Below are 14217 nucleotides of genomic sequence, written 5' to 3'. Positions count from 1 at the left end.
TTCGACGTTGTGAGTGCTCCCCCTGTGTTTGTAAACGTCTGTCATAAGTGCACGTCGGACACGTAATACTTGCTTGCTGTTTGAGACCGGTCTGCTGCATCGAGGCATCGACGCGTAACTGATTATCCGTAACATGTCAGATGGTAGCGAATGTTGGGGTTGCCATAAAAATGGCCTGATAAACCGTGAGCTAATGCCGTCTAGAATTGCTGCAATTATAAGATGGCTTATCTCGGATAGTTACGCGATGCGCTATGCTGACTAGATGACAAGAAAGCCTGGGACAAAGTTGTGCGCGTCAGCCTCAGGGGACCGTTTCTTTGCTACAAGTACGCCGTGCAACAGATGGTCTAAAAGGGCACAGGCGGGAGGATCGACGGCGTCTCGTCGACACTGGGAAAGACGGGTGCGCGCGATTATTCGCATATTTGATAAGAGCCATGGCGGAAGGGAACAATGACAGGGGGAGGTACCCTGGAGGTACCTTGGCGCTTATTCGGCCACCAAGTCGGCACTATTCGAACTCTCGGCGGGAAGATACATGTCGCAAACCGTGGGAACAGGGCTAGACGCGTAAGTCACATGACGGTGTCATACCCCTAACTGGTGGCAAGCGCGCAAAGCATTCAGCAGTCCTTGTTTGACAAAATTCAATACTTTGTTACATTTTTGTTTTTACACACAGTTTTTCAGAGCCAATTTTACCCATTCACGACATAAAGTGACAAAACCCTTCTCACACGCGCCCCACTGTTCCCCAATTACTCTTTCAAAACGCGGCGCACGGCCCCGCGCACTTCCAATTGACATTGCACTCAGCATCGCTGTGGCACCCAACATATTGATAACTCTGACTGTAGCTCTTCGTCGTATAGCACCACTCGGATCCCTCAACGAGAGGGACTCCAGTGGCGCATCCGGCCCAACAGTATCCTTTGTAGCAGCCCCCGCGCGCCGGGCTGCAAAGCAAGCTGCAGGAGGCACGGCATCCTGCCCACGCCCCGGAGTCGCCGTCCTGATAGTTGGTAGGGTCAAACTGGCTACATCCGATAAGGCACTGCGAAAGTCCCTCGGGGCAGCTCTGTGCTGCCTGTGTGTCGCGACGGAACTTGGCGGAGTGTAGTGTGTGTTCGTCAGTTACACCGTTCATGTCGCTGTTTCCGGCGATGGAGTGAGCACTGTGGGGCGGATTGTGAGATATAGGTGCCAAAGAAATAATCTTGCAATGTACATACGCTTGTGAGCTTGTTTCCTGGGATTCCATGGTGTGTGCAGATGCAAGGAGCCCGGCGCTCAAAACAATGGCAGAGACAATACGCATGGAGAAGAAAGTTGCGCGCATAGTGTCAATTGCTTCAATTTAACAGAGGAGTGGTGAGGTAGAAAGCAAGCGAAGCTGTTTGCTGCACTCTGCCCGTTTTTTTTTCGCCTTTTATACCTGCAACTTCACGCCTCCGAGACAAATCATAGCAGATATTCTCATTACCGTTAGATCAGTATTTGTCGTACGTAGTTTGAGCCAACGGTCAGGACTATCATTATCATGGCGGAACAAGGAATTCTTGGCTCGAAGCTGCTACGGAACAATCCGAACAGATTCGATTTTCGACATTGGAAGCTGCGATTCAACGTCACCAACACTTCTCGGGCGGGCTCAGCACTTATTCTAGGTCACCCGGGTAGCGCGACCTGCGATTCTAGTGTCAGGCGCAGGGACATATGTAGGTTCTCTGCCGTCTGGAATATCGATATAGAATTTAGGTTCCAGATATCTTGGCCACCTTGCCTGCGTCCTGGCAGGCTGACCATTGGTTACCATTGGTTATGAAGCGAAGAGAACCTTTGAGTTATGACCTGAGCTCAGCTGATTTCTTACTTTCTTAGACCAGACTTACTTCATTACTGGCAGGCCTAGGATAATGTGACACATCGAAGGCAGTTCGATTTCAACAACTACCGGTCACTATTCGCAAACACGACCATGTTGAAGGCTAAAAAATGATCACTTTCAACCTTTCAACCGTTCCGCTAACACAAATACAACTTCAAGTGGCATGAGTATCTCAATCTAACTCAAGGTGAAATAGTGATTGTTCAACAAAGTTGCTAACATTGTATCGATTTATCCTCTAGAAACCTTTCTATCGGTTTTCTCAAAAAGGATTCTATATCTCCATGTTACGTCGTAATGTGTTTGGTATACTACTACATATAACTATCTGGCCAACTACCTTCACTTTGTGGATCATGACAACTAGGTTAATAGTATCATAATATAAACAGGCAATTTGACCGATTAATGACCAGGTTCTTTGGAAAAACCAATTACTATAGTAAAAGAGATGGTCTTCACCAAATCAAATGTGCAGCAATAATGAGTTTCTTGATCTCGTAGGCGTCCCATTAGGTGCCGGGATACAGGGGGAGGGAGCGCAGAGGGGTTGGGACATGCATGCGATTGTATTATAGTATCCAAACTGATCGGCTAATTTGATGCACCCGGGCGGCCTAGATTTTGAGGCTACAAGACGTCCTCAAACAAAGAGTACTTTCAAACTCTCGCCGGAAAAGACACTGTGTCATATATCGTGGGAACAGGTCTAGACGCGTAAGTCACATGATGGTGTCATACCCCTAACTGGTGGCAAGCGCGCAGTTCCAAGTCATTTGACAAAATTGTTTTTATATGCAATATTCAAGAAAAATTTGACCAAGACACAATAAAAAGTTACAATATACCGTTTCCATTCACGCCCAAATGTTACCCAATTATTCTTTTAAAACGCGGCGCACGGCCCCGCGCACTTCCAAGTGACATTACACTCAGCATCGCTGCGGCACGTAACATACTGATAGCTCTGGCTGTAGCTCTTCGTCGTGTAGCACCACTCATATCCCTCAAAGAGGGGGAATCCGGTCGCGCATCCGGCCCAGCAGTACCCTTTGTAGCAGCCCCCTCGCTCTGGGGTGCAGAGCAAGCTACAGGAGGCACGGCACCCGAGCCACGCACCCGTCTCGCCGTCTTGATGGCTGGTAGGGTCGAACCGGTTGCAGTCTTGGAGGCATTGTGTGAGTCCCTCAGGACATCTTTGTGCTGCTTGTATGTCGTGGTGGAACTTCGCGGAGTGCAGCGTGTGTTCGTCGGTGGCGCTGTCGATATCGTTGTTTCCAGCGACTGCGTGAGCACTGCGGGGGCAGATTGTGAGCTATAGTATAGACAGCCTAACCTTGCGATGTATTTACGCTGGTGAGTTTACATCCTGGGTTTCTGTCATATGCGCAGATGCAAGGAACGCAGCGCTTAATACAACGGCAGAGAGGATGCGCATGGGGAACAAATTTGAACGCATATTTAGGAGATAATCCTGAAGTGGAAAATCAAGTTTAGTGGTTGTCGCTAAACTCTGCACGGTTTTTTTCGCCTTTTATACCGGCACCTGCATGCCTCCGATACAAGTCATAGCAGCTATTCCCATTACTGTTAGATCACCATTTGTCGTACGTAGTTCATTCCAACGGCGAGGAATATTATTATCGTCGCGGAACAAGGCATTCTTGGCGTGAAGCTGCTACGGGACAGTCCGAGCAGACTCGATTCTCGACACTCGAAGCTGCGATACAACGTCAACAACACTTCTCGGACGTACTCAGCACTTATTCTAGGTCACCCAGGTAGCGCAACTTGCAATTCTAGTGTCAGGCGCATGGGCATATATGGGGGCATTTGTCGTATGCAAAATCGGTACAGACCTTAAGTGCCAGCAGGATTAGATATCTCGGTCACCTTTCCTACGGCCTGGCAGGCTAACCATTGGTCATGAAGCGAAGAGAACCGTTGTAGTATGACCTGAGTTCAGCTGAGTTCTTACTTGCTTAGACCAGACTTACTCGACTTACTCCATTACTGGCAAGCCTGGGATAGGTGACACGACAATGACCATACACTTTCAAGCACTACCGGTGACTATTCGCGAACGCGGCGGCCATTTACAGCGTAGCTGCGGGTTGCGCACGCGGGAGACCTGAAAGTTGGAATTCAGCCGTTCCGCTAACAGAAATACAACTTCAAGTTGCATGAGTGTCATATTGAAAAGCTGAATGCAGAACATGCCAAAAGCCATGAATAATTCGATGCATTCCTCCTCCATCTCCTTTAGCCCCTCCCTGTCCTCGCTACCCGTTCAGCCTTAACACCCATACCCCAAATCTCCACGACCGTCTTCGTACCACGCCGACACATGATCGCACAAGTCTCCGCGCCCGTCCCGCCACCAGCGCCTGCCTTCCACACCGTATCGTTTTGAGCAGCGCCCCTGTTGCCTCTACCACCATTGTCTCCATTGCTTCCATTACCACCAGTACTGAGATGACTTCCAATACCACTGGCACTCCTACCACCACTACCACCCCCAGGAGCACCATCGCCGCTGAGAACGCGGATAAACTCTCCTGTTTGCAGGCAGAAAAGCTGCGCGAGGCCATCAGTTCCTGCGGTGAGGAGATATGGATGCAATGAGTTGTGCGAGGGATTATGGTCATCAATTTGACCTTGTTCTTGCTCAATTTCTATAGGTGCAGTTGCAGACGGAGCAGCCAAACTCGAATCCAAGCCGCCAAGCTCCAAGTCCGAGTCCGACACCGACGACGAAGCAGGCATCCAAGGTGGATGCACCTCCACCACCTGCAGCGCAGTTACAGACCCACGATGCGCGCCTGGAAGCGTGTACCGTGCGCGCAACGTCCCGAGGTCGAACGCTATGAGTGCGCCCGCTGCTGAGGCGCTGATGAGGAGCGGCTGTGAATGTGCTTGCTTTCTCGGCAGAGACGGAGGGGGAGGGGGAGAAGAAACGAGCCGAAGCTCACACACGAGGGCGGTGTGGCCTTGCAGCAGTGCCGTACATTGACTGGGGCGTAAGGTAAGGGCAGAGCAAGAGAGACACAAAGGCGAGTAAGAAAGAAAGACTAAGAAACGCACCCTGTCTCTGCATTCCATATCCGAATCGTTGTATCGAGCCCACCGGACGCGATACGCACGCCGTCGAACGCGACGCAGTACACCTGGTGGAGATGCCCACGAAGAACATGGATGCACTTGCCTGTGCTAATGTCCCATAGCTATAAACCAAAAATGAGGACAAAGCATCAGCAACCCATCCACATACATCCAATGAATATAAGAAAAGTCTAAAATATGACGTGAAAAGCGTTGAACAGCACGCACCCTTAATGTACGATCGTAGCTCCCACTCACCGCCCTCACCCTCACCTTCTTTTTCTCCCCTCCTCCTCCATCCCCTCTCTCATTTTCCCCATCGACCCCACCATCATCCCCATCATCAGCCATAACAAAATCAATCGCGACCTCCAAACACCTCACGCTATCCTCATGACCTTCCAGCACCCGCACCGCACACCCACGGCGCACGTCCCAGACGCGCATTGTACCGTCGCGCGACGCGGTGATAGCGAGCGGTGTCCCATCCACCATACGCATCGCGCGGATCGTGGATCGGTGACCGTGCAGCGTATATATACATTGCCTATGTGTGCGTAATGGAGAACAGATAGCGGGTTGTGAGTTTAAACAATAGAAAAGCAAAGAGCAATAACACAAGAAAACTTGACGCACCCAGACACGACATCCCACACTTTCACCACCTTGTCGCATCCCCCGCTCACGACCAATGCGTGCGGCTGACCCCATCCGCGCGTCGCGCCCGTACCGGTGCCCATAGTGTCACTGGTATCTGGTGCCCCTGTCGCCCCAAAGTCGCGCCAATTTTGTTGGCTGTGGTCAGGGTCCGCATGCAAAGCGTACGTTGAGGCACGTCTCGAGCGCCTGTGGCGATGATTCCGGTCGTGGTCGTGGCGCTCGCGGTGCCGGCGCTTATGGCGCGATGGGTGTTTGCTGGATGTCCACGGGGGCGCAGAGGTAGGGTATACTTCATCTTCACCTTCACCCTCGCCCTCAGCCTGTCCTCTGCGCTCGTGGCGTAGCAGCGGTGCAGAGGCCATAGCCTCCTCTTCTTCTTCTTCGTCTCGTGTTATCTCACCCTCTGTATCGTCATCCTCTTCCTCTTCCTCTTCGCCACTGCTGCTGCTACTACCGCTCTCACTACTGCTCCCATCTACATCCGTCAACCCCAACGCGCGTTGCATCGCAGGCGATATCACGCCCGTTCCGCTTGTTCCACCTGAGCTATGAAGTCTCGGCTGCGTGCGAGCCCGTGCACGAGTTTCAGAGCGGTACGCGCTGTCGCTCTCCGAGTCCCGTGTACTGACCTTCGTTTTGCTCCTGGCTGTTGTCCGGTCAAGGCTGGATGTACTGTCTTTGGCATGTTCTTGCTCTTTCAATTTCCCCTTTCCTTTGCTTTTTCGATCTCCCCCTTCTCTTTCTCCCTCCTCCGCGGCCGCGTCTGAATTCGAGGTCAAATACAACCTGAACTCATGCGCGCTCCTGCTCTTGCTCTTACTACGATCCACACCCTTACTGTTATCCTTACTCTTGCCCTTACCCTTCGGATCCGCATCGCCGTCGAACAGTGTAAGCTTGGACACCTTCGATAGGCCCAATGTGGATGTGGATGCCGACGTCGATAATGATGTTGAAGCTGAAGCTGTTGACGCCGAGTCTTTGAGGTGATGTCCATGACCATGAACGTGCGCGTGCGTATGTTCTTTCTTCGGCTTGGAATGCTTAGACACAGACACAGATACCGACGAGCGGCGACGACGCGTCGGCACAGAGTGGTGTCTCGCATGTGCCTCTTCCTCCCGCACCTCCTTCTCCCCATCTCCATTCCTAGTCCCGTCTCCGTCTCCTTCCCCGTCTCCTACCCCACCAGCACCAACCAAACATACACACCACACCCCCGCCTTATGCCCTACAAGTGTGCGGCACAGCACACCTTTACTTGCCGAATACACGCGCACGAGCGCGTTGGCGAACCCAACGACGATCCAGTCACGGTCGAGCGCGAGCGCTGTGACGGTCCCTGAGTCAGAACTTGGTGGGAGGTGTGCATGTGCATGGGTGTGTGCGTGGGAGGACGAAGAGGGTCCAAGGGACGGTGAAGGTGTGGGTGAGGGTGTGAGGATGGGCAGCGCGTGTGTTTTGAGGATGTGTCCGCCGCGTTCCCAGTTCGATCCTGTGTATTTAAGTTAGTTGAAATAAATAAAATGAGGTAAAAATTGATGGTAGAATGAATAGAAATGTAAAATGTAAAAGGTAGAAGTTAAGACAGAGCCCACAAGTCGTCAAAGTTTGCCGTCAGTATCCAAACTCATAGGCGCCATCAAACCATTCTGGCAGGAAGCCATGGTAGGATGAGCATCTCCATCATGACAACATTGGAACATGATGAGGAGTCGTTCCTAAATTCATCTTGGAGAGCATGCGACGACACTCGATTTCGTGGAGCGAAACTGCGCCAGTTTGGATTTGTTGGATGATGTTAACGAGACGCTTCATCAACCACCTCCGGTGGATCACTATAAAATCCTGGTGACATAAGTCGTACATCGCCGATTCTGGTGATCTCTTTCCCGGCCCTAAAACAGATAGCACAAACCAAACCAAAACAAGAAAACAAGAAAAAAAGGGAAGTAGACAAGAATGCAACGCACTGAGGATATACGTGCACTTGAAGTGCCGGCGGTACGTATACGCGCTAACATGTTCTGTATGATGAGGTCTTTTCTTCCCCTTTTTCTCGTCCTCCTCAGCTTTAATTTTCGCATACAGCTTTTCGCCATCCTCTTCCTCCTCATCATCAATTTCCTCCTCGACCTTCCTCTCCTTTTCCACCTCCCTGCTCGCTCTCAGCCGTTCTCGCTCCCGCTTCTTACCCTCTCTAACCTCCCATACCCCGCGCGCGCCTTCGAACCCACCAAACCCATACACAGCACACATCACCCGCCACACGCTCTCGTCCCTCGCGAGTCGGTACCACCGCCTGGATACGCGCGTCGCGCGCGTGACAGTGCGTGCGCAGTATGTGAGAGAGAGGATGTGCAGCGCGAGCTCGGGTGGGAGGCGCGTGAACGGATCTGTCGGAGGTGCTGGTGGAAGCGTTTGCAGAGATGCAGACTCGGTGGCAGATGTGAGAAGCGGTGGGATAGCGTGCAAGAGGAAACGTAGCTCTGATTGTGTGCACGCTGCGAGGACAGCGGTGAGATATGCGCGCCGCGGGTCTTCAATTAGGATGTTGTTCGGATGCTGTGCTGGGAGTTCGTTCGTTTCTAAATTAGCGGCTGCCGCTGTCGTCGATGTAAGCGTAGATGGAGGGGTATTCGATATCGTTGGCCGTCTGCGCCGTTTGACTTGGTCTCGAGGCCTCGCTGTTTCCGTTGCAGCTACTGCTGAAGAAGAAGGCACACTTGCATCCCCGCGTGGGTCGTTCGCCGTATGTTGGTGGTGGTGGTGGTGACGATGTTGATGCTGTCGATGCCGGTGATGGTGGTGATGATGAGAGTCAGATGGCATGTCTGTATCATTTGGTGAAGTCAAGTGCGAGTGAGACGTTGAACTCGAGCTGGTGGAGTCCATACGTGGATTTGAGCTCGAGCTCGAGTGGGATGAAGACTGCATTAAGAACGACGACAATATTATATGTGTGCTGCCTCCCTTTGAATCGAGCGTGTTCTGAATACACGGAGTGAATCGGAATGCAACATACTGTCTGTTCTGTTCTGCCTGTTCAATTTTTTCGTTCCTAATCCCGTTCCAAATCTATCCTTGTTCTGTGTCTCCCGTTTTCTAAACCGTACGCCGTTCGTTAGATAGGTCAGAGCGCTCTTGGAAATACCAATCGGCCGGGTAAATACCTTCCAGGAAAGATACTGTCCTACAAAAGGTTAATTAGAAAGTTTACAAAATAGCATGATGGGATATAGGTGAAGTTTTGACTGAACTTACAGTCGTTTTGTTGAGTTTATCGGGTCACAATGAGACGTCAGAGATAGTAGCGATCGTAGCTATTGTCGTATTGGTAGTGGTATGGTCGACGTTAGCGTTAGCGTTGATGTGAATGTAAATTGGATAGTGTGCCCCTTCAGACCTGTAAACTTCTAATCAGTCGGTCAACCGATACCTGCTTTTCCAAAATAAAGTGCAGGTTAAAAAACGTACCTTTCCGAATGTTACAAACGGTTCGAGATAGTAGGAACACAAAACGGAAGTCTGTGGTCGATGTCGTCGTGACTGTACGAATGAATGAACGATGTCCGCTGATTGACAGAAGAATCCGACCGGATGCGGGAATTGCCGTTACCTAAGTGTCGCCGCGTTCATGTCGGAGCCTGAATATTCATATTCATATTGTATTATTCATATCGTATTATTCATATTGTAATTGAACTGCTGTCGCAATTGTCTAGATTAGAACTCCAATAATAAATTATATACATCCTGACTAGTTAGTACGTAAAGCGCACTGCGGGGCCCATGTTCGCTTTATTCCGTCTGAGTTTGAAATGGCAATGTGACTAAAGTGTGACGAGAGTTATACTTTAACACGTGATTTAGAGCGGAACCAAAAATTGACCGTGAATCCAAAAAGAAACTTAGATCCTGCTAAATCTTATCGACCTTTACATTCTGCTTGTCAAGACTATCATCCTTACCTGATCACTAGGGCGTTCTTATGAACTCATAAGCTGCCCATCTACTTAAAGCTTGAAGCTACAGGACTCCCTTATAACCTATACCAGACTGACACAAACGTTGAAAGCCTCGCAAGAATAGCGATGTTTTGTCTTTCTGTGGTAAAGGTGGGCATCCTTTTAGCCTGTTGGACCTATATTCAACATGTTTTTCTCCCAACAGGACACCATTCCGCTACACCCCTCTACCTTTGGGGCACCACCGGCCGACGCACTCATCGCCGCACTGAACAAGAAATACGCGAACCGCGTGCTACACACCGTCGGCCTGTGCATCTGCGTCTTCGACCTCTCTCAGGCGGGAGAAGGGAAAGTCAGGTATGGAGATGGGCTATTGTGGTATAAAGGTGCGTGTCCGTGTTCAGTTAAATGAATTGCATTGAATGAAATGGCATGCAGTTGTTTTTCGTCTAGTCGTGTTTAGACCTTTCACGAGTGAAGTGCTCATTGGCAAAGTCAAGTCGTCGGACGAGGACGGCATTCGCGGTGAGTCTCGTTTCGTCTAGTCTGGATGACTCACACTTACTTTGCGTTACATTACTTTCACATTCGTATCCCCATACCGACTTACTCCGTTACCCATGTTCTGTCCCAACCGCAACGTACCTCGGAATCGGAATCACATTTATTTTCATCTTCGTATTCGCGTTGCATATCGGGTCGCACTATAGTCACCCTCGGATTCTTCGATGACATGTATATCCCCGCGTCATACCTCCCACAACCCACCGCATTGTAAGCTTTTTGCTTTCTCACACCATTTCATTGACTCACTTACCCCAGCGACCCAAATGAACGCGCACACTTCTGGATCCCCGACTCACCACTGACAACCGCCACCGAGCTCCTTGACACACCCCTCTCCTCGCGGATGTACATCGACCAAGGCGAAGTCGTGCGTGTGCGTGTGGAAAGTGACGAGTTTTGTGATTTCGAGCCGGGCCCGCCGAGGGCTGTGGATGGCGTCTTTGCAGGTGTTGGTAAGGAGGGTTCAGGAACTGGAGGACGGGCTCCGTACCTGGTTTGTGTGAGTATTTACTTCAATTTTTTATTTCTTTAGTTGGTGGTGTGGTAGAGTTTATGGTTGTTTTTTGCAGTGTTCAATTGCGGAGCAGGGTCTGGGACCCGTCGCGTGGTGGTCCGGATCACAAGAAGAAGACGGCGGCGAAGATGGGGAAGGCGACGAAGACGGAGAAGGCGGGGAGACAATGGATGAGGGTTAAGCAGTAGCCCTCCAAATTCTGAAGCTGAAGCTAATTCTAACTTCACGCTCGGATTAAACAAGTAAAAAATTAGTTCGCAATTGTGAAGGTACTTGCGATGTGTATTTGTAGTGTATATAGAATGCTTACTGTAGACTCGGAGCGGGGTAGTGAGATTATGGGAAACCTACGGAAGAGTGCGTAGCGCGTTTGGCGCTTTGCTTGCCTTACGCGACTTTCTCGGCTCGGAGTACTTTTCTTTTTCATCTCATCTCATCTCATCCTACCTCAGCTTTCTAACTCGTCTTTTTTCCTCGTTCCGCTCCCCTCCCTTTAGCGTTACGTAACGTAACATTGCAACACGTTGCATGGCCGACTAGCTCAGTTGGTTAGAGCGTCGTGCTAATAACGCGAAGGTCTTGGGTTCGATCCCCACGTTGGCCAGTCTTTTTGCTTTTTGCTTTCTCTCCTTCCTTGCGTTGATATTTTCTTACCTTCTTTTATCACAACCGTGGTATATATAGGCAATGGGCAACAATTCTTCTCTCTGTGACGCAGAAGCTCTTCTGACGGACCGAGTGAGTTCAAGATAACTTATCAGTCCTGAACCACGATCCGGCTGTCGATTCAAGTCTCAAAATAACACGTCGCGAGTCATATGGCTTGTTCTTCGAATGCGTTGCTGGGGTATAATATGATAGCGAAGAGAAAACGATGGGTGTGAGTTTTCTGGTTTCTGTTTTTCATTACTTCGCACTTGTTCACATTTACTGGCACTCCAGAGTCTAAGCTACTAGACAGCAGAATGATTTCGGGTGTTATATTCAGGCTCGCGCTCCTGGCGCTGGGGGTCCAGGTTACAGTTTTCGCTCGGTCAAGTGTTGGATTGCATGGCCCGCAGATTCCTCTCAGAGCACCTAGTATCGGCATTGGTATTCGTCAGGATCAGAACCTGGCAAAACCGCACGATCAACCACCTGTTATCAATGAGGCAGAATTTATAGCTGTAAGTACATATTGTCAAAGTTTATATGGTTTAAAAAGATGTTCAGACGTCGGGTTTGAAAAATTGAAATTGCTTTTTCTTGTTCTAGTTACCTGTTGATCATTTTGGGCATGGATCTCCGTCCTCGGAGACGTTCCAGAATAGGTTTTGGGTGAATGCGACGTATTGGAAAGAGGGTGGTCCGGTGTTCTGTACGTATCCATCCCATAGCTGAAAATGACGCTTTCCTGAATCTTATGGTTGTCTGAATTTCGCAACTTGAACTTGATTATGAAGTGTTCGATTCGGGAGAACAAGATGCAGAGCCTTTGGTCCCTTATTACCTGCAGGTGCTATTACAGCGGCTTTCTACCGAAAAGTGACAGGACCTACTGTACTGACAGTACTCTTACCCCTTACACAGGAGTTCCATGGCCTTTCCGCTGTGATGAGATTGGCGAAGCGGTACAACGGCCTCGCGATTCTGTGGGAACATCGGTTTTATGGAAAGTCGCTTCCGTTCCCAGTCAATGTCAGTCGACGTAACTTCTTGCTAATACAATCCCAGTAACTTTTAATGTACTCATTTATCAAACCCTCGGCTGTAGGAAAATACAACAGTGGAGCAATGGCAATTTCTGAACACGGAACAGGCACTTGAAGATATCGTCTTCTTCGCTAACTCCTTCCCAGGTCAAAAGGTCAAAGCTGCCCCATTCTCAAACGCGTCAACTGTCCCACCATCATCACCACCACCACCACCACCTCCCCCACTGCAAAAATTCCCCGTCCATCCGAGTACCACACCATGGATAATGCTCGGCGGGTCGTACCCAGGCATCCGCTCAGCTTTGATGAGAATCCGCAATCCAGACACGATTTTCGCGTCGTGGGCGTCGTCTGCACCGGTCCAGGCGCAGGTTGACATGTCCAGTTATTATAAGGCGGCAGAGCGCAGTTTGACTAGGAATTGCTCGGCGGATTGGGTCGCTGTTACCCGGTGGGTCCTTTCGCGTGGTTTTCTGTGATATATTTCTGCTGATTGGCGGATATAGACATGTTGATGATACGCTCAAGGGAGGGAATGAGACTGATATTGTTAACATGAAGTTTGATCTGTTGAAGGCTAGATTGAGTGGGCCGGGAGGGAATACGACTGGGGCGGCTGGGTTGACTTTACAGATTGCAAAGGACACGAGCAACGTCGACGCAGCTTCCATTCTCATGGATCCCTTGGACTTTTATCAAGTAAGTACTAAAAGGCAATAAAATCACAACCTTCAAAGCTTCTGACATGGTATTCCAGTACTATGGCTTCAAAGCGTCTTTACTCCCATTCTGCAACATCCTAGAAACGCAGAATGGTACAAGCGCTGCGTTTGAGTCGGGGCTTGTTGCCCAATTCGGTGTTGATACCGCATTCAAGTCCTTTTTGACCGCAATTGCTGAGATAGACTACGATTCTATCCCTGGAAATGCGGATGACCCCGTGCAGGACAGGTCATGGATGTGGCAGTATTGTTCAGAATACGGTAAGCCCCCCTTCCTCCTTGATTTTTTTTTTCATTCCAGTAATCATGATCCTGTTTTCTTTTTTTCTGATCCCGTATATTTACTTGGTAGGTTATTATCAACGAGGGGATTCCAACAACCCTCTGTCCATTGAAACCTCTTTTTTGTCGCTTGAACTTTTCCAGGAACAGTGTAATCAGACTTTCGGGAAGGGGTTGCCTGCGTCGCCTCAAGTCCAAAATGTGAATAAGTACGGCGGGTGGAATATGAATCCCTCTAACGTTATGTTTTCCAATGGAGAATGTGAGTACGCACGCCACTTACTCACTTACTTTCTGTACCTCGGACTTCACCCGAAATCACCGTCGTCAATGACTAACGCTGATTAATTTAATCGTTCGTCTTCAGTCGATCCTTGGAGAACGATGGGGCTAGCTTCGATCGAATCCAACTCTCCAAAACGAACACCTTCACCAATCATCCCTGCGTAAGTCCATCACAATCCAAATCTCAGCAATAAAAGCATCATGCTAATACATAAAATTCAAATCGTTCATTCATTCATTCAAATTTAATGCAGATGCAACAAACCTTTATCCGAGTCCTCCTCCGCATCCACATTTTTCGGTATCACATACGACAACATGGTGCATGTGTCCGACATGCGTGTGCTCCTTGTTCCAGATGACAACCACAGCGATTTTAAGACTGTAGGATTCTACAGCCCCGTTTCTCAGGAGCCATTCTTTACGGGGCTGGGTCTTTTCCAGTTGGCGTTGGACGAGTGGCTTCCTTGCTTTGGAAAATAAAACACGTTATGTTCAGGTGTTGACAAACATGGAAATTTCAGCCGAA

General features: G+C 49.6%; 5 protein-coding genes across 5 annotated transcripts; 3 read left to right on the top strand and 2 right to left on the bottom strand.

Annotated features, from left to right (window-relative positions):
- Positions 1–541: 541 nt before the first annotated feature.
- On the top strand, positions 542–1123 carry JR316_0007678 (uncharacterized protein; the record flags this gene model as incomplete). Its single annotated transcript, XM_047893409.1, has 2 exons — positions 542–573; positions 694–1123. 2 exons carry the CDS (start codon positions 542–544, stop codon positions 1121–1123), a joined length of 462 nt encoding a protein of 153 aa, XP_047746724.1.
- Positions 1124–2761: 1638 nt separating this feature from the next.
- Positions 2762–3350, bottom strand: JR316_0007677 (uncharacterized protein; the record flags this gene model as incomplete). Its single annotated transcript, XM_047893408.1, has 2 exons — positions 2762–3206; positions 3244–3350. 2 exons carry the CDS (start codon positions 3348–3350, stop codon positions 2762–2764), a joined length of 552 nt encoding a protein of 183 aa, XP_047746723.1.
- An 803-nt stretch (positions 3351–4153) lies between these two features.
- JR316_0007676 (WD repeat-containing protein pop1) lies at positions 4154–8485 on the bottom strand (the record flags this gene model as incomplete). Its single annotated transcript, XM_047893407.1, has 5 exons — positions 4154–4904; positions 4976–5115; positions 5222–5540; positions 5630–7148; positions 7627–8485. The coding sequence occupies 5 exons, from the start codon at positions 8483–8485 to the stop codon at positions 4154–4156; spliced, it is 3588 nt and encodes a 1195-aa protein (XP_047746722.1).
- Positions 8486–9747: 1262 nt separating this feature from the next.
- JR316_0007675 (DNA-directed RNA polymerase III subunit rpc8) lies at positions 9748–10886 on the top strand (the record flags this gene model as incomplete). Its single annotated transcript, XM_047893406.1, has 6 exons — positions 9748–9771; positions 9827–10010; positions 10063–10149; positions 10335–10398; positions 10447–10690; positions 10761–10886. The coding sequence occupies 6 exons, from the start codon at positions 9748–9750 to the stop codon at positions 10884–10886; spliced, it is 729 nt and encodes a 242-aa protein (XP_047746721.1).
- A 121-nt stretch (positions 10887–11007) lies between these two features.
- JR316_0007674 (putative extracellular serine carboxypeptidase) lies at positions 11008–14171 on the top strand (the record flags this gene model as incomplete). Its single annotated transcript, XM_047893405.1, has 11 exons — positions 11008–11062; positions 11648–11871; positions 11960–12062; positions 12148–12200; positions 12275–12382; positions 12459–12850; positions 12906–13098; positions 13157–13382; positions 13474–13665; positions 13771–13849; positions 13943–14171. The coding sequence occupies 11 exons, from the start codon at positions 11008–11010 to the stop codon at positions 14169–14171; spliced, it is 1854 nt and encodes a 617-aa protein (XP_047746720.1).
- Positions 14172–14217: the final 46 nt, after the last annotated feature.

The sequence above is a fragment of the Psilocybe cubensis genome, chromosome 7, assembly GCF_017499595.1.
Source record: "Psilocybe cubensis strain MGC-MH-2018 chromosome 7, whole genome shotgun sequence".
NCBI classification, from domain to species: domain Eukaryota; kingdom Fungi; phylum Basidiomycota; class Agaricomycetes; order Agaricales; family Agrocybaceae; genus Psilocybe; species Psilocybe cubensis.
Note: the sequence above shows the minus strand (reverse complement) of the source record. Positions and strands in the feature narration are given on the sequence as shown.